General features: G+C 43.9%; 1 protein-coding gene across 9 annotated transcripts in view; it reads left to right on the top strand.

Annotated features, from left to right (window-relative positions):
- Positions 1-19,769, top strand: part of MAP4K4 (mitogen-activated protein kinase kinase kinase kinase 4) — a 168,508-nt gene that overhangs the window by 89,744 nt on the left and 58,995 nt on the right. For all 9 annotated transcript variants that reach the window (XM_080377252.1, XM_080377256.1, XM_080377254.1 and 6 more), the window contains exon 4: positions 19,059-19,184. In XM_080377252.1, the coding sequence (XP_080233378.1) occupies positions 19,059-19,184 (126 nt within the window). The remainder of the gene's footprint in view (positions 1-19,058; positions 19,185-19,769) is intronic.

Genomic DNA, 19,769 nt, shown 5'->3' with positions numbered 1-19,769 from the left:
TGTGCTTTCATTTTAGCAAGTATCTAGGCTGAACTTGTGTCTGTGGCATATTCCTCCTACCTGAATAGTCAAGCAAGAGATCCTAGGTCAAGTATAAGCTGTTGTCTTTCAGAGGTGCACTTGAAAATTTGGTTTGGGCATTAGGATCAAAGACAGGGGAATTAATTTTCTGTTTTTGTTAAAGGGGCTATATGTGCTTGAAATGTAATCTTCCTTGACTGTTTTTAATTGTGATTTCATAAACCACACCTGCCCGTGGGCTCCTCCTGTTTTTGCTGCGACATTCCATATTTTTATCTTGACTTCCTAAGGAAATGAGGCTTCTTGGCAATATTGCCTGTGTCCTGTCTGCTTTTCCACCAATTACCTTTTGGATCTGCTGGCCAACTTTGGCCAAATTTGATGATGAGGAAAAATTCCAAAGATGCAAAGTCCTGACAAGTTATGTGAATACTGGCAAGCTGTGTGGAGGAGGGAGAGGCTGAAATTTATAGCCTCTGCTTTGGGAATGGTAGGCAGACCTTAGCCACTGTCCGTTATCAGTCAGCTGGCCGCTGTTTTGCAGTAAATCAGGAGGGCTTTTTTTGTTTGTGGTTTTTGTTTTGTTTTGTTTGTTTTGTTTTGTTTGTTTTTTAAGAAAAAGTTATAATGCTTGACTTTCCAGTGAGTGCTGCAACTATAGGAATGTGTGCAGGGTAGCACATGCAATCTACTTTTAAGCATTTTAGAATCTCCCTTTGGTTCTTGCTTTAGTTTATGGGTCCACAAATAGTCTTGTACATTTGGGATTATCCTGCATGATCTCTCTCCTCTTTTTCATTCTTAACATGTGCATATGTATATATAAATCTAAAATAGCAATGTTATTCTCCAGCATTTAATGAGACAAAATGGTTTGCTCTGAGTCCCTTGACAGTGTCCTTTTGCAAGATTCAGTTTGAGTAATTGTGTAGGGAGTTGTTGGCTAAAATACAGTCTTAAAGCCCAGCTCCTAAATCTAGAGATTATGGCAGCAAGTGCTAATGCTCAAGGAACTGGGAATTCATTGTACTCTAAGCTGGCTTGTAACCACGGTAAATGCTCCCCTTGTGCCTAACAGGAAAGTGTTCTTCTGCCCCTGTGTCTAGTCTCTTAAATATGCAATTGGAGGCACACGGCTGAGCTAAGCATTAAAAGAGCCTTGAAGATGCTGTGTAAACTAGTTTGGCTGATCAGTGTAGGAGAAGATGCTGTTTGTCTCTTGAGCCTAGAAGTGTCTCAAGTTCTTTCCAACAAGGGTCCTGTGTACATTCCTCTAGATAGGTTTAATCCCAAAGGGATTAAAGCCCACTGAGTGTGCTTTGTGTAGCCTCTCTGGCAGAGAACATTTTTCTACTGTTAAATAAAAGTGCAAAGGTGTTGTCATTAAATTGTAAAGAGTGGTGCTTCATAATAAGCACATGGTTTAGTTTTGCTCTTCTTTCTGTGCCATCTCTCTTAGTAAGACCCTGCTTCAAGCATGATTAGGCCAATGGGAGTCTGGCCAAAGAGGCATCTTTTTGTTCTGATGATTCCCTGTTGATTTTTTTCATGTCAGGTTTTATTTCTCAAATGTTTTGATCTGAACGGTGTGTCTGTGAGAAGTGAGGGAGTTAGCAGCAGCAGAAGCTACTGTTCCTGTGTGGAGAGCAAGCAACATTGGTGTTGTGTTTTGCCTCACATCCACCAGGTAAAATAGTAGGTTCTTTACCCAGCACATCACTGGTGCAAAAGATGTGGTGAGAGTTTATCAGCCTGCTCTCTTTTGCACCTAATTCTGCAGGATAATGGGGGCCTTCACAAGCGTCTCTTTGCCTTGTGGAGGGGTCAGTTCCAAAAATAAACTTTCGATATTTTGCATGTTGGTTGGTGTATGAGTTGTTTCTGCAGTGCTTCACTAGAGCAGGGGTATTTTCCATTGTAGCTCCTTCTTCCCGAACTAAATTTTAGTGTCTGATTCTAGAGCTGGTAAGAATTAAGTGGAAATCCTAGTGTAAATGCAGCAGCCCACGGACCTTCAGATAACAGTTACCAGTCTGGCAAAGCACCTTGGCTCTGTGTGCAAGAGCAAGACAGGAGAGTGTCCATGATTCCTGAAAATAATTTTCTTATGTGGTGTATTTTACTGAATGGAATTGGGCCAAGAGACCACAGGCAGCAGGGAGGGCGAGCATCCCCATGGCTGGCTGCTGGCTGCTTGGCTTCCCCTGCGCTAACCTGTCCTCCCAGCCAGGCAGCTGTGAGTCACTGCTGTGGAAACAGTGATGCAAAGGCAGCACCATTAAGGAGGGTTTTATTTGTTTCTTGCGTATTTTACCTCAGCGGCCTTTTCTCTAGCATTTATTGGTGTTTCCTCTCTTTGAGCCTGTGAGAAAAACCCATTATTTATAAATGAGTTAGTTGTTTTTCACTCTGAATTTTTCTCTTTGCTTCTCTTGCTGTGCCCATTTGCAACAATTTGTTCAAATGGGAGGCCTTGAGTCAATTATAAAATGAGAGTTGCACTGATTTATAGATCAGAGCAAACAAGTCGCCACTCAAATTTGAGACCCTGAGGGTGATGTCAGTTCCTATTTCAGAATTGCTGCTGCTCCTCAATTCTGGTTTGGGAAGAGTTTGGGAAATGTACCTAGCCCAGTCTTGATTTGGAACACAAATTGTTAGTTTGCACTGTTCTTGTAAAAATGGACGGATCAGTGTGCGAATGCAAACACATTCTCTTTCCCATGGCTACAAAAGTAAACAAACAAACATGCATGTAAATTCAGGAAAGGATTTCTCCCACTGGCAGGAAAGGAAGGAGGAACAGTTGCATTTTCTATTTGTAAATATTCAGATGGCATCCTGTTGAGATAGCAGTGCTTCCTCCTGACATAGGTGTCTATGGGTTTTCACTATTTTCTATTTACTTCTCCCTCAAGATGTGATTTCACAATACAGCAAAGCCAATCTGATGTCTGGCTGCTACTGTAGGGGCATCCCTGGCTCTCTCCCCCTCCCCCCTTTCCCAGCTCCTCATGTACCATTTAGAGGGCTCCACTGGCAAAGAAGTATTTTCTTTTTTGTTTTGAACACAGATTAGCTTTCTACTGTTTTTGCCCCAGCAAAAGCTGGCTGCCGGGGGTGGGTGAGAGGGGCCAGGCAGGGCAGGGAGTGGGAGAGGCAGCCAGCAGCCAGGAGCAGGTCTGCAGCAGCAGCATCTCTGCAGCGTTACAGCTGTGAGGCCGCCTGGGGCATGTATCCCAGCAGCCATCCCTTTGCAGTGTGAACCCATCGGGAAAGCTGGCTGCGATGCCTTTCCGACAGCCTGGATGCATCTTCCTAGGCCACCTGCAATGGCCGCTGAGGGACTGTTTGTGGTGCTCCACACCTGCAGATACAGGAATAAAAGAATGGAGTGTAAAAGTCTTCTGCAGGTATTCCCCCACCCTCTGATTCTTTCCACTGTGCAACAGGCTATTTTTAGTCTTGTTTGCTTGCCTCAGAAATTACTTCACTTTCTGCTTTGGACCATTTCCATAACATTTATTTTGATTCTTAATTCCAATGTTCAGAATAATGTCAGAGCAAAGAATTGCTGGGTGGCAAGCTCGGTTCCAATGGCAGAGCCAAAAAACACGTGCTGAGGATGTGATGCCAGCTGCCTCTCATGCAGTGACCCGTGGGAGATTGGCTTAGGTGAACCACATTTTGGACCATGCCCCGTATTTGCAGGCAAAGAACCTTGTTAATCCTGAGTTTAATGGTGCTTTGGTTAGTGAATGGCAAAAGAAAACAACCCTTTAGTGGGCTAATCCAGGTAGGCAAAGTAGATCTACCTCTGAAAGACATCTGTTTGCTTTAAGTGAAGTCCGGAATCAAAAGCCCAGCCTGCCCTTGCTGTGCATGCTTGTGTGAATTGCTTATTCACTGGATATCACATTCTATTCCTCCAGATATTAGTTAGGTATGATTTAAATCAGCAGTTTCTTTGGCAATAATGTGGTCTTAAGGTATATAAGGTGTTAGAGCAGACTTCACTGTGGGAGACTGCTCATTTTACCATTGTTGCATATGATACAATGATTTGCCACATTGAGGTATATAAAAAATATAGTTAGTTTCCTAACAGGTGAATTTCATATAGGTGGTTGATAAAGCAGAAGAATGCAAATCAGTGGGTTTGGGCAGATTGTTGTAGTTTCATAGGAAAGACCTGCTGACACAGTAGCATCCCTGAGGCAATGCTGGATCCAGAGGGGGTGAAGACCGACGGGCAGTTAATAGGAATTTTTCTTAGAGAAAAATGAAGATGTTTCTTCACTGGTCTTCTCTGCAGCTTGGTGATGCATGGGATGAATACAATTGTGGAAACTCAGGTATTCAGGAATTGTGTGTTTGGTGGACAACAGAGATCGTGCCTATTGCTAAGGTACAATATACACCAAAAAATTGTATTTCAGTGTTTGAGATTAAAAAAAAAAAGATGACATCTAGTATCAAGCCTACATTCTTGTGAATTTTCTACGTTTTTTTTTCTGAGTCTTAAGAACCACTCATGATGGATGGATGCCTGTTTTGGATTAGGGGTCTAATCCATGATTATTCAAAAAATACTGGTATTCATCAGCCTTTGGAAGACAAATAGCTACCTAAGAGTGTGGATAAACATCCACAAACACTCTGCTTAGCATGGTTCCACAAGCTGTTACATGCTTCTGGAGACATGGCCATCTTGACCTGGCATGGCTGATGAGCTGTCATCTCTTGTGCAAGTGTTTGTATACATATATCCTCTTGACTGCACTCAAAGCAAGTACTTGTGTGACTGCTGTGCTTTTGGCCATCACCAGAGGGCTTCAGAGAGAGAAACCTTCTTGCCTTCCACATGATGTCAAGAGCCAGAAGTTTCTTCTGAAACCTGATACACAGCAACGTAACAGGGACCATTGAGTTATGAGACCATAGAAGCTTACTGGTGTTGAGCAGTTTTTGTATCTTCCATTCAGAGAACTCATTTCATCTGAGGTTTTTTTTTTTTCCTTTTTAAGCTCTTTTTATTATCTTTACAAGATGAATGGTAAAACAGGGCCTTACCTGGCCCTCCAGGTGTGAGGCAAGTAGGGCTGGTGGGCAGCTAATAGCAGATAAAGGGTTATGTGGCATCCTGCACTGCCCTGAAGGGAAGAGACCAGGGGATGCAGGTGTGCACAAGCATGTGCCTGCTCTCCAGACCAGTGCCACAGTGTTGGTGTTGGGGACAGGTGGCCAGAACTGGCTTGTGGCTGTTGCATGACTGTACACACTATGGCTCTTGGGGTAAAGTGTCTACTCACAAACCAAAGGCATAAGGGAATAAGGGCTGTATTGTATGAAAGACAACCTTAGCTGGATGTCTTGCATTGAAGAGGTTTGCCAATGAGTTGGAGAGCTGCCCTCAGCCAAGCCTGCTTTCAGTGAGGAAGTTTTATAGGACATGAAAAGCAGTAATGTCCTTTTTTTCCACCGTGCCTTGCCTTTATATGCAGCAGCGCACATGCACTGCCGTCATCCCTTGTGTTTTGGATCAGCGGCTCGGCGTTAGCCCAGGGAGAATTGTGAGCGCCTCTGGTTTCTCTCGGTGGTGTGGGAACGCTGGAGCACATAATGGCTGTGATTCAAAGACAAATGCTAGCTCTTTGCTACTGATCACTTTGGCAGAAACCTCCAGATGCTCAGAGACTACAGATGGAGCTGATTTGTGGAGAGTTGTTTTTTGTTTTGGTTTTTTCTTCTTTTTTTTCTTTAAAAAAGCACCCACAACCTTAAAACTTCCTTTTTTCTTTTATTATTATGTTTTGCTATCTTTGTAATAGCCTTCTTGTTCTTCCTCATCTGTACCCCCCTACCCCTCTCTTTTTTAATTCATGCCAGCCAGAGCGCAGCTAAAGGCTTTTTCCTAGAGGAGCATCATTTGTTAGTAAACCGGCAAAGACAAGCTTAACCAATTTAACCAGCAATTTCTGTGAGGCTTTCCTTTTTGGCTGGGCTTTGGGATTTCTTCATGTGCCCATCGGAGGGATGAGGCTGCAGGAAACCACAGGAGAGGAGTCTCCAGCCGTGACGGGCTTTGTTCAGATGCCTGTAGTCTGGCAGAAGCTGACCTCCACAACACATGGTCTTTCACTTAGTTGCCTCTCTCCAGCTGTTGGAGAGGTCTGATTTGCTGTGTGTGGGATTTCTGCTGCTTCCATGCTGCTTGGTAATGTTTCCAAACCAACCAGTGGATTCTTGCCTTGGTGGTGGAGCTGGAGCTGGAGCTGGCAGGGGTGCTGCAGCCTGTCCCTTTGTGCATGGCTTCATTGTCACACACTGTCACAGAGCTCTGCTCTGAGCAAATCCGGTGCCTTAAAGCATTTCCTCCTCAATTTTGAAGCTCTCTAAACAATCCAGGTTTCCTCCTTTGGATGTAAGTGCTTCCCCCTACCTCCACAATGCTTTGGCTAGGCTGGTTGCTCTTTGTTCATTTTCGAATCGGTGTGATTAAGGGAAGGTTTTTTCAGTCCATCACTTTGTCATGTTATGGTCCTAGCGTAGTGCAAAATGGTCGTATGTGTTAGGGTGAATACCCTGAGCACAGAATGACAGGCCTTGTTCAGCTCATGAATCATCTTCCCCTGAGACCCTGAGTAGTGATAGCATTACTTTTGTTTTAAGGGAAAAGTCCCTGAGAAGACCATTTATCTGGACAAGAGAGGCCATCTGTTTGGTCTTTTTTTTTAAACATGCAACTTTTGATTTTATCCTTAATGAAAGTGCTGCTCCAGGGTGTTTGAGCTGCACGCAGCTCCCGTGCAGACAGTGGTGGGTGGGCACAGCTGGGCAGGCTGGGGCCACATTTGATGCAGGAGTTGTGGTGGCTGCTGGAGGCTGGGGAAACCAAAACAATATGCTTTCTGAGGGAGATCAAATTATTCCTGTATAGGAGGATTTTAGTAAAACATGCTACACCTGCATTTGTATTATAGTCAAGTTGCTGAGCGTCACTTCTTAGCAGTGGCTTGTGGTACAGGAGTGGGCTGTGCCTGTCTGAACTGCCTGTCTGAGAAAAGAGACCCCAAAGCAGATCCCAGCTAGCTCACAATACACACACACACACACATCCTTTTTCTGCTGCCTTTTGCTTTGAACATGTGCGATGGCCAGCAAGTGGAATGAACAAAGAAGTGACCCTGTCACCAGAAACCCAAAGGAGCAGCATTGCCTTTCTGCTCCCCGGGGAAGGCTGCAGCCTGGATGGGGAGGAGGTTGTGCTGTCACCTCTTCCCTGCCTGGTGCAGGGTTTTTGCTTTCTGGGTGAAGTGGCATGGTCTCTCAGGTTTCTCTTGACAGCTTTGTGATTGATTTAGGGTTGACCTGTCAAGGGAGAGTTTTGGACTGAATAAACCTCATTTTCTTCTTATCAGCACCTGGGTATTGGTGCCTGGCTCCCTTGTTCATATTCAGACTGGCATACACATCCACAGTTTTAAGCAGTTCTCCGACAATTTATTATGTTTGTCCCTGTAGCCCTAAGGGTCCCTTTTGCTAGTTGTGGTGCGGTTGCAAAAGGCAAGGCAAGGCTGGCAGGTCGGGGGCTGGTGGGAGCCCCTGCTTTGCAGCTACAGGGGCAGCAGGACAAAGAGCAGCCGAGCCTCACCAGGAGCCAGTGTTGGGGTTGGGAAGTGGAATCCTGTCCCCAGGCTCCTGCCAGCGCTCTCAGGGTTTCAGCCTAAGAGTGAGAGACTTGGGCTGGGATCTGAGCTGTTTGTTTTTAAACTGGAGAGTGAGATGCTGTAGTGGCTCTGATTTTTGAGGTGAAATACCGTTTAGTAAATGCAAGCCTGTTCATAGTCCAGCAGCAAAAACAAACACGTACTGTAGTATCGAGACCATTTATATTTTCTCCAGTCCTATTTTCTTGGCTGTTAATCTTGATCTCTTTGTCACCCGCCCAGCTAAGGGTAAATGCAGCTGGGGTGTAATATTTTCTGTTAATACTTGTTGCTTTTATTTATCCTGATGGAGGCATAAGAGCTTTTCTTCTGAGGCAGGTAAATAATTAGCTGGCTGTAGGCAGCTTCCTTGCTTGGAGAGGGGGAGGAGGGGAGAGAGGGGACTGTGACACCCCGTCTGATAGATGGACATGAGCATCTTGTGGCTCTGTTCATTGTTAATTCACTCCTACAGCACCTCTCAGCTGTGAGGTTTCCAGGCGTGCTTGGCAGCACCGACAGCAAAAACATCTGGTCCAAGAATATAGTTCCCTTCTGCTGGCAGCTGCATGAAAATGATTTTGTACATAGTGGCGTAACGCCAAATGCACTTACTTGTACACTAAAGTGCACAGCCTTTATAGAGCTTTGGCAGTGCAGGGCAATTTTAAATGCTGTGCATAAGTCAGCATTAATCTACCAAAGAAATTCAAAACCTCAGCAACTGATTTTATAAAGAGCTCACTTATCACGCATGCCCAGACGTGGCCATACTTTTATACCTGTCTAATAGCTGTTCCTTTCTGAACACAAAGAAAAAGCCTTTTGGTCACAGCCCTGGTTGTCATCTGTCCTCTGGAAGAGTTTGACACAAACATGAAGGGAAATTTGCCCCTTGCAGACTTCTCTGAATTCTTCCCAGACAGGTTGACTGTCTCCCCTCTTGTTGTGGGAAGGACCTATTCTGTGCTAAAGAAAATGTTAGCTGTGAATCAAGTAGTTTGTGTGTCTGCTGGTAAATTGTAATTTGAGTGATCAGACCTGATAATTACAGAGTCATCATCATCATCATCATCTTGTCAGTCAGTTGTAAATCATTCTGTAATGGATTTCCTTTTTAAAAAAGAGCTGTATTTCTGAGTGCAAGTGTATTTTAGAGGTAAAATATAATATTCATATTCCTTCCTGCTTGGAAAACCCTTAGGGTTATAAGTGTGGATCTCATTTTTACGTGAACAAGCCAATTGAAGAGAGGTCTTTGCTCTGGGAAAGCTGCTCTCAACCCAGGTATTTCTAGTTACGTCTTTTGTGTTTATTCCCACAGAGTAGCTGAGCTTGGTGGTGCTTTTTCACCCTCAAATCTGCTGTTGGGTTGTAGTTTCAGGAATGCTACAGAAGAGCATGGAGAAGCAGAAACCCCTGGTCTGGCCTGGCATCAGTCATGGCCGGGGTTTGCACGCTGCAGAAGGAAACCATTCCTCCCCAGCAAGCAGCAGTTGGTTTGAGGGCTTGGACAGGGTATTTCAGTGAATGTGTGTAAACTGCCTTACAGCTACCTGATGTTAATCCTCTGCTCTGTTGCTGCTGGAAGGAGCAGTTCTCACCAAAAACAGAGAGAGGAGGAAAAGGTGGAGATGGTGGCAAAGGGAGGAGGAGCAAGCCTCCTCCTGCCAGCTTTTGAAGCAGTCGTTGCTTGCAATGTCAGTGAAAAATACTGAAGGTATTTTCTGGGGTATTTTTAAAATTGAAAATGGAATTTGACAAGCCTGTAGGGCTTGGTCAGGTCTCCTCCCTTCTCACCCTAGCCACTCATGGTCTGCACAGACAGTATATATTCAGCCTGTTTCTCAAACACACGACAGTGAGGTGGTGTCGCAGCTTTCTTTGCAGTCCCTTCCACCCCTTGTCTGGTGAGAGGAATGGGCCTTTGAACTTCTTGGGTTCTCCATGTTTGTGCCTGGCATTTTGCATCTGCAGTACTTTCTTTGTGTATGGCAGAGGAGAAGGTTGCGGATTACCGATGGAGGCTGAGCAGTGACTAATATTGGACAGGAGTGCTGAAGTGTTGAACCTTTAGGCAAAGATTACCTGCAATTAAAACTTGTAAGGACTTGTGCACTCACACTGTCATTCAATCATGTTTGTAAGACACACGTACAGATCAGACGATTCCTTTTATTCCTGGGTAATTTACGTATTTTGGCTGCTTCACAAAAGAAACCTTGTGTTGAATAAGTCAGATCATGATCTCACACTAGTCCTTGCTTACAAGGTGTTTCTTGGAGGCTGTAGCGTACCCAAAATTTGAAGTTTTCCTTTTGTGGGTGTAAAACAGAGTGTAGGTTACAAGCGGCACGTACAACGGCTGTTAGACCTCTGTCAGAGGTACCCCACTGTAGAAAAGAAACATTAAATCTATTTCTTCATAATGATGGCCTAGGTGACATGTCACTTCACAGCAGTGGATTGGTGCGCTGCAAAGAAGATGCAGTAATTTTGTTTTCAGAGTTTTTCTTAGTACTCATTTTCTGACAAAATGCAGGACTTTGTTAGTATTGCAGGAGGAGTTTTAAATATTTGGAAGGAAAAGTTGCAGCACTGGCAACATTTTAATGAGCAGGATTTGCTTAATTAAAGCCTAGAAGACTCGGGGACTGCGGACAGCTGAGGGATTAGCAATGTGTTACAAAGTTCTTCTTCCATATACCAGTTGATTTGGGTTCAGAAGCCTCGGCTGGTAATAAAACTGCAGTCGTCCAAGGACGGTTTGCTGGCCTTAACTGTTGCTGCTACCAATGACCAAAGCCTGGATTCATTCTAATTTTAGGCACGTAGCGGTTGTGCTGAAGGTTGGACCATAGCTGCTCTGGGTGCCTGCGATTTAGTGTGGGGGAAAAGGTGCCCATAAGGGGACAGGTCAGTCCACCTCAGGTGGGACTTGTCCTGTAGAGGGGTGAAGGTCACTGGTGGGACTGTGTCTCCTGGAAGTGCAAGGTGCTTGCTTTGTGGCTGGCGCTGCTCACTTCTGGCAATTGTGGTGGTGCTTGTTCATGCACCCCCCTATATAATTTTTTTTATTTATTTAATTTTTAAATATATGATTGGTTTTGGAGTATCATTGCCAGTCAGTTCCCTCCGCTTCGCAAATCTGTGTGTTTGCTTTTGGTCTAAATAATATTACGTATAGGGCAGTGCCAAACCCTCCATCACTGTTGGGCAAAGAAATGGCAGCATGTGATGGAGCTTCTGAATTTCTCTTGTCAGGTACCTCTCCAGCCCCATGTCTCCTTAAAAAAGGATCCTATATGAAACAGCCCTGAGGAAATGCTGAAGTGGGATTACTTTTCCTTCCTCTCTTTTGTTCTGTTCCTGTTTGGCTGTGTGTGATTACAGCTTTTGGATTTATGATCGCAAACTGTTGGGATATTTTGTTTGGTTTTTATCATATATGTTTCATTCAACGTACAAAATGAAAGAGGGGCTGTAAATAAAACCCTCTTCCTTATTCATCTACAGGACTTGTTGATCAGTTTGAGTGCAAGGCTGTATAATGAACAAATCTGTCTTGTAAGGGGATCAGTGTCTTCATGTAATTATAGGTTTTCATGATGTGACGTATGTACTAGAAGAACATTCATGTTATGCAAGAACTGCCATTTTTAACGTATTTTATCTTCCCAGCTTAAATTTCTGCTAATATAGCTTCTGTGTGGCGTTTGGTACATAGGAAATCCACTTTCAGTCATTTCAGCCTTTCTTTTCTCTCTCAGATGTTTGCCTTCTGCCCCACTACCGTCAAAGTTAAAGCTTAGTTTCAAACTAGAACCTTAGTTTCTTGTTGAATCTCTCCAGCTGCATCAAACCTGCAGGACTCGGGAGCCTTCTCCATCTCCAAAGTCCATGCTGTGTCCCAGCAGTGTCTGCACTGCACATGCAGGGAGGGACCCATGTGTCAATCCCGCTTGGGAAGGGCGGGAGTGGCAGAGCTTCACACTGCCTGGGGAGAGCAGGGGCCAAGCAGTGGGCAAATGCCTCCCCTGGCTCTCTCCTCCCAAGAGATGCTGCTTTCCTTGGCGTCAAATGCACACTGAGATTTGAAGTAAAAAATTTATGCAACTTTTTGGCTTTGTGCATAAGCCTGATTTCTCTCCAGCATCTATGTCTCCTGTTATTGTCGGAGCTTGGAGCTTTGCATATAGGAGATTGTTTTAATTTCTTTGCTTCACACACAGACTTATTCTTCATATCTGCAGCGATGGCTTTTTCTAATCACAAAAAAACCTGAGACTGGATGTAGAATTGTATAGCAACAGCTGGTTTTACTGTGAATAATAGTAATGGAAGTAGGGTACTGAACCTTCCCACTTTTATGAGCACTCTGAAGATGTCAGTACAAGACGAGTTTGTTGCATAGTTTGTAAATAATTTAAGCTTGATGAGGATGGACAGTTGAATTGTACAGCTGGGATAAACATGCAGTCTGAGCAGGAAACTCTTAAGTAATCATGACCAGGATTGAGGGAGTAGCCTTGGAAATGGTTGGAGGGATTTGCCCTTAGGTTTCTGTCTTGGTTGTCTTCAGAAAAGCCCATGGCACCCTGGGGTTTCACTGGGGGATGTCAGAAGTGGTGCAGTCTCTGTGCCTTCAGTGCCTTCAGTGCAGCTCATTCAGTGACCAGCGAAGGCATCGGGGACACATCAGGCAAGAAAGAAAATACTGTTGTTGGCGTGATTGGCAGAGGAGGTGGTTTGGGGGGAGACAACAGACAAGTATTGTCTTCACATGGTTTTTGGCTCCTTCCTGCCTGCACGTGATTCCATCTCCTGTGCCTGCACAATGCTGTTACACAGGCTTCTTCAGGCAGTGCTGGGATCCTGCTTAAGAGCTAGCCCTCCCTCATGCTTTTTTGTCCACTTAATTTAATTGTTGCTTTATGGCTGCAGCCTCAGCGATGGCACTGCTGTGAACAATTTGGCTCATTTTCTCTCTTGTTTCAGATGGTGCCTTTAGCATGCAGTAGAGAGGGTGCTGTGCCAAGGGGAGACAAAGCAGCCTCTGTTTTGCATGTGTTGGGAAGTGTGTTTCTAACCTGCTTGATGAAATCTTGCTACTGAAGGTAACCAAACGTGGTCATAAGGACAGCACTGTTCTGCCAGCCAGTTCTCACAAAACTAAGATTTTTTTTTTTTGACCCTTGGAAAAGCATCACAGCCGTCTCCTGCAATCGCTCTGCCTGAGCAGTGTTGCTAGTTTGCTACTCCCGGCAGTGTGGCTCTGTGCTGAGAGCAGAAGCAAGCCCAGAGGCTGATGGGCAGCTCACAGTGATCAGATAGGCTCCAGAAAGCTTGCAAATGGTAAAGCCCATGAAGGGCTTTCTCTGCATTTGCTGCATATGTGTACAAGGGGAAAATTCTGAGAGGTGCCCTCACAGTGATGATGGGGCAATGCTCACCACCCATGCCACTGCTTGCTGGGTATCTGGTGCTCCTTCAGCATCACTGAGTGCGTGGCATGACTGCTGCGTTTTCTTAAGGGCGAACAGTCTGGAGGCCTTTGAACAAGCACATGTTTGGGAAGGACTTGAAGAATGATGCAGAGAAATGAACATGTTGATGCCAAGATGGGAAGAGTCTGTGGGTAAGGGGTCTGTGAAAGAGAGAACTTGCACATGAAGTGGGACAGGCATGGTGAATGCTGGGCATGAGAAGGTAGCAGAGGAGAGAGACAGAAGGGAAATAAACTTACATGAGGTCTTTAGCTTGAGGGTAACAAAGCTCAAAGGCTCTGTAAAAGACTCAAGAAAGACGGGATGTAATAAGAAAGTTGGAAACTTCTGTATGTTAAGATTTAGGAGGGACTTGTTAAATGTTTGCTGCACGTCTTGATTAAAGTCTTTTAAGCGGTTTAGGCTTTCCCTCTCAAGAAGCCTGTGTTTGGTATTTTCTTTTCAGAACTACTTCATGTCATATTTCCAGTTCTAACACTGTTGTGGCATCGGAGGGGATTGCATTTTTCCACATTGCACTCTCTGCAGTGCAAGCTGCTGTGCTTTACTCAAACTTCCTACCTTGGCAGGCACTGGCAGGGACTTGCCCGGCACTCAGAGTCTCATTGCTCTTGTGGTTAGGTTCCTCCCAAAATTACAATGTCCTTCTTAGCTTGGAGGCAGTGCTACAGCTCCCAGTTCAAATACTGTGCTGTGTGCAATACTGCCCCAACTCTTCTTACCAAAGCATCTCCCTTGTGTGTGAGAACTTTATTAACGAGTGTATGTATTATGGATTCCAGCACCAGAAAAGGTCACCTTTTGTGCTAGGCACTATTCAGACTTTCCCTGTCCTAGACAGATTCTGCTCTGAATGGATGCTGGCCAGGGTCTGGCATGTGGGGAGGAGGGAGGATGTGACATACAAGCAGAATAGTTGTTTGTAAAAGTTGGTGTCATGATTTATCCAGAAGGATTTTTGTTTGCATTTGTTGGCTTTTAAGACTTTTTTATTTTTTTATTTATGTGGGTGGAGAGCAGAAATGAAGAGTGAGAGGGAGCGGAAAGGAAAATAAACTGGGCTTCTTGTGGACTTTCTCCTGTTTTTCTTCAACCTGCATGTCGGCTTTCCACTGTTGGAGAGTGCTGTTAATTCTTCAAACACTTGGTTGTAGCTTAAAATGACTGGATGCCATTTGTGCGGGGAGAGCTGAGATTTGTCACTGTCTCATTTCTTAAATCAAAAAGGAAAGTTACTGGAGGGACTAATTTGTATTCCCCTGCAAACTGGTTTAGGGTAGCATATAAATCATGTGGTGCGACAGGTAAACTTGCTCTTACCTTCATCACAGAACGCTGTCTTGCTTTATCATTGCTTGACTGTGTTTTCTCATTTATGCTTCCCCTCATCATACGGCTCAGGTAAACAAAATCTTCTGAAACTGCCCTGGGTTTCTGTTCCCTGAGCTGTGCCATCCCTTGAGAGGGCAGAATCAACAGCTAGCAAAGAGCAGTGGTCAGGCAGCCCTTCCACTCTGGGGAGTATGGATGGAAGGTCACCACGTACATGCCCTGGGATAGTTCCTTTCTGTACCTTTGGGCGTGCTTTTTTTTTTTTTGGGGGGGGGGGGGCTGTTTTTTGTTTATTTGTTTGTTTGTTTTAATTCAGCTCCTGACATAATTTCCTAGTGCTATAGACCTTGGGAAACCATGTTATTTCCCCCCTTACTCCCCTGGGTGTGTTTCTTAGTGACAGATTCTCATAGGGGTCTTGTACCAATTACCAGTTGCAGTGCTGGGCCAGGTTGGGATTGTTTTGCTTTGTCTTCTGAGGCACCTAGACAAAGATGTTTAGGGAAGTATGTAAAAACAGGGCAGGCATGAAGTAATTTTTCTTTTCCTTTGGTTATGTCCTCCCTGCTTCTGGCACTTCTAAATCTGTAGTTCCCTTCTTCTCCCTCCCTACCATGATGTCCAGCAAAGTGCTTCTGAATTTATCATCTTCTAAGAATTTGTATAAATAAGCAGGATTTTCTTGCAATAATGGTGCAGAGGGGGTTACCTTTGGAAAACATGCTGAAATGGCATAATCAAGCTGTCTAGATTAATATTCCTTACATGGATCTGCTGTAGCAGCTTTTGTTTGTCTAGGAATTACTCCAGTGGCAACTATGGTTAGATACTTAAATCATTGAGATACTTAAATAATCACAATTTTGTAAATGGTGATGTAATGAAAATGACAAGCCATTGATGCAACTGATGCAGTTGCATTGATGCGTGCAAACCCCCCCCCCCCCCCCACCTGATATTTAGCATGCAAAGATGAATGGAAGAGCAAACAGTGTTGAGATTTTGTGCTACAGCCGCAAGTGAGCTGATCGGGCGCCGCTAGCTGGCACCCTGGGAGGTAGCATGCCTGGTTCTGTTTTTAGTGTGCTAATTCAAATGGTTAGAAATGATCTTAATGCACATTGGTGGATTTCTGTGTGGGCGTATGTGATTTTTAATCTTACAGGCAAAGTCATTCTGATAAATCAGCATTGCAGTTAGAAATCCCTAGAGATGCTGACATGTCCATTTAATTTCTGAAGGGAAACACATGGAAAGTGCTCCAAGCTTGATTTAACCACGTGAGTCTTGCAAAAGTATAGCTTACTGCAAAAATTACTGGTAATCAGACGTGCTGTCACAAACTGACAGTGAATGTGTAAGTATAAAACACCAGCCTCATCACAGGCCAGACAAAGAAGATTTCAATGGGAGTTTGTATCCAAAGATAATGGCTTAAAGTGGTAATTGATGCCAGCTGCATAAAATCACTAGGAAAGGCTCACCAGCTGCCTCTGTCCTCCAAGAAAAAAGGATGTACTTTTGTATTACTTCATGAGAATGACAGTCTCTCGCCTCAGTTGGTTTTAATTTTCTCCTTTTGTGATCCTGGCGCCTCTGCAAACAGAGGGACTGTTAGTGGTGGTGGTGCAGCGTGTGTATTGTCAGGAGGAGGTGAAGGGACTTCTGTCTTTGAGGCTGGCTCACATGTCCAAATCCCAGGATGGCTGCCGAAACACCTCCTTCTGTGCAGGAGGATCCCTTCTGCAGGCTGCCCTCCCTGCGGCACATGTGTCCATAAGGAGACCTGTGTTGAAATGGTCTTATCCGGTGAGATTTTTGGGTGGGATTCATTTCACCCTGATGTAACACATCTGCAATACCGGTGTCTGGATCTTGGCTAATGACCTCATCCTCCTTGTGTGGTTACTGGGGAAAAGTAAACACTGGTAAGGTGCACATTGTTTGGCCTCGTTCAGATATCCACATTGGAATGAAATGAGTTCTACCCTGGAAAAAAATGTTCCTGAAACTGGAACAGAACAATTTTGGTCTGGCCACCTTATTTAATCTTACACCAATTGCTGTACCACAGTAGTACTGCAGCCTTCTCTGTGCTGATCAATCCTCATGATAGTTCCTGTCGCCACAAATTCTTCAGGACTCAGTGCTGTTATCGATCCACACTAAGTAAGTGGAGTTTTCCAAAGCCTGGCAAGAATTATTGGATCCATTTATTTTTGTAGACTGGAATTTGGACCGGATTGAACTGTAGGTGAGGCACTATTTGTGTTGTGGACAAATGCTCAATGACAGCTGAAATAAGAGTTTAGGACCATTATTAGTCTTAGTTACAGGAGATGTTTGGGCTTGCTGCAGGCTGTTGAGCAGGTGCTTTGACATAGCCACAAGGAAAAACTGAAAGGGCAGTAACTAGTGGCAGTCTACTGGGTCTTTATGCACCTTTTTTTTGTTGTTGTTGTTTGTTCTTTGGGGTTATTTTTTTTTAATTATTTTATTTTTCAGGAAGAGGTCCTGTCTAAGCATTGTCATTTTGGCTGTTATTGCAATAGATAAACATGAACAACCTTTAGGACATCCTGCCCATTGTATTGTAAAAGCTATTGTGTTCCATGTGCTGAGGATCGGAAATAATTTTTATATAAGAAGTCTACAAAATAGCAGATTAATTCAATTATACATGTTAACCTATCAGTGATTAAGTCCCAAACCATTAAGTTTAAGAAAACCCCTGTTAGAGTTTTTTTGCTTAAATTCAGTGTGGTAGTGGTAGTTTCTAGTATAAGCATGGGGGTTTTGGTGGTTTTGTTTCTTGGTTTTTGTTTTTTTGCATATGGTCCAAATAAAAAAATCACAAAACGGCAAGGACAACAGAAGCAGCTGAGGAAGCACTGAGTTAGCTTTTGGCTCAAAGATCTGTTCTGATAACACTTTCAGGGCTGCTGTTCACTGGGAACTTTGATTTACAAGATTGTTTTACTGTTTTGTTCAGTGTTCCAGAAATATGCAGTGTTTTACTTCAAAGATGCATCATGAGAAGATTTAAGAATAGCTTGGTGCATTTTGGGAGTTTTCTCATAATTATGAATAAGCGCTGCATCCCCCTATATAGTGTATTTGAAATAAATGTTTGTGTTGTAGCATAGGGTGGTTTCTTTTTGCTAAAGCCATGCATACCAATGTGTGTAAATAGTTAACATGTACTTAGTATTAACATCTGCGTATGTGGTGAATAGGATATTTGATTGCTAGCATGGTACAAATTGCAAGGAAGTTTAAGGCTTAACATTTTCTCATGTAATCAGCTTTGACATTACAGGATAATCAAAATACGTGCTACCGTTTCCATCAGCCAGCCACCCTGGGGAACAGAGGTTTCGTTTTTTTCCTGGAATCAATTTAAGGTAGATGTTTACCCCCTGGATACCTAAGGCTAGAAAATTGTGGAGCAAATAAAGGTCATGCCTAAAGGGGTAAACCAGCTGCCTTTTCGTTTGTTGCCTTGAGAGGTGCTGGCTGAAGGCTCTCAGTTTCTAGGTGTGGTAAGAGAGCTGGGGGTGGGATGGTGTCTGCTCCTACTTCTGTATCTGCTGCCTGCTCAGACGTCACCTCAAAATGTGTGTGGACCCTTCCATGCAACACATCCTACTGTCACTTCAGAAATGGATTGTGGGTGTTTTAAAGGAGCGGTTGCATAGTGTTATCCACTTTAGCTCTCTGAAGAGATGACCTGCCTTCACCCGAGCTGCTCTCTGCTTGGCACCTCACTGAGGCCGGGGGAGCTGGGGGAAATCCTTCCTCTGTCTTTGTGTCCCAGCATCCTGTTTACTGCCCCGGCCCCTGGCCCTCTCTTCCTAATGCACTTGCTCTTCCTCCGTGGAGGCAGATGGAGGAGGAGGAAACTGGTGCACGAGGCAAACGCCTTGTCCGTGCAGTAAGGGGAATTCCTGAACTCCACCTCTGCTTTCCTGTGCAAGCCCCATGCTGGCACCGAGGTGGGACCCACCTCAGAGGGCCTGCTTCAGCAGCTGCCTGGTCTGAGCTGCTGTCTGGCATTTAAATAGAACTGATTGCAATTTTCAAAATTCTCCTTTAGAAAAAATGAGGAAGATGGAAGTAATACCCCTCTCTCATAAATTCACAGATTTTTCCGGTTTTCTGGTTCTCTGGATTGTGTAGAATGAAAGCCTGCTAGCTCTGTATTTGCTTAAGGTATTACAAGCATAGGGTTTTTAAGCAGATCCTGTCCTGCTCCATCATGGGTGAAGTCCAGTGCATCCTTCATTTGCTTTTTTACACTACTGAAAACTAGTGAAAGTAAGTTCTGTTTTAGACCATCTCAATAAACAACATTTTGATGGCATGAACATAGGATGTGTTTACTGAGCATGATGCTGATATAAATTGAACTTTAAAATAATGTACTTGCATGAAAGAGGAAATTCATCATGCACATGGTGTATTTTTGGTGTTTTTTTTTTTCCCAAAGGACGAAGAAGAAGAAATCAAACTGGAGATTAATATGCTAAAGAAATATTCTCATCATAGAAATATTGCAACTTATTATGGTGCTTTCATTAAGAAAAGTCCTCCAGGACATGACGACCAACTATGGGTAAGCAAATGTTTCTCAAGCATGTTCATAAGTCTTTCCCTTTTGGATACAGTTTGAGTATGATAGAAATATCACATTATGGAAAGACAAGCTAATAGAATTTGGTGCTTGCCTGAACAGATAGGTAAGTGAATCACATAGGCTAATCATGCATCCTTAAGAAGATGGCTGAACTAAGATTTGCTATTAGCAGTGGATTTGCTCTTTAAGTAACTTTTTTTCCCCATTTCCCAGATAGATAGTAACATGTTTCATGGGAACGAGGCAGGCAATCTGAGCAGTGAGAATGTACGACTGTAAAAAGAAAGCTGCACTTGAGAATCATACCCATTACATTTCTCATCCCACCTCATCTACACCCTCTAGAGGGTTGAAGTTTGGGTTTGAAATGGCAGGGTACAGACATCAGTGCATGTTCTTCCACAAATAAATGGGAGTTAAAGGGTAAGATGTGTTGCAATGGTGTGATCAGTTTGATTCCTTCAGCATTGGATGTGCTCTTACTGCTGTTGCTGCTAATGCATTTTGCATAGCTGAGCAAATCCAGATTCCCAGCATTAAATTACAGTGATTAAATCAGTCCTT

Source organism: Falco punctatus, assembly GCF_963210335.1.
Source record: "Falco punctatus genome assembly, chromosome: 2".
NCBI lineage: Eukaryota > Metazoa > Chordata > Aves > Falconiformes > Falconidae > Falco > Falco punctatus.
Note: the sequence above shows the minus strand (reverse complement) of the source record. Positions and strands in the feature narration are given on the sequence as shown.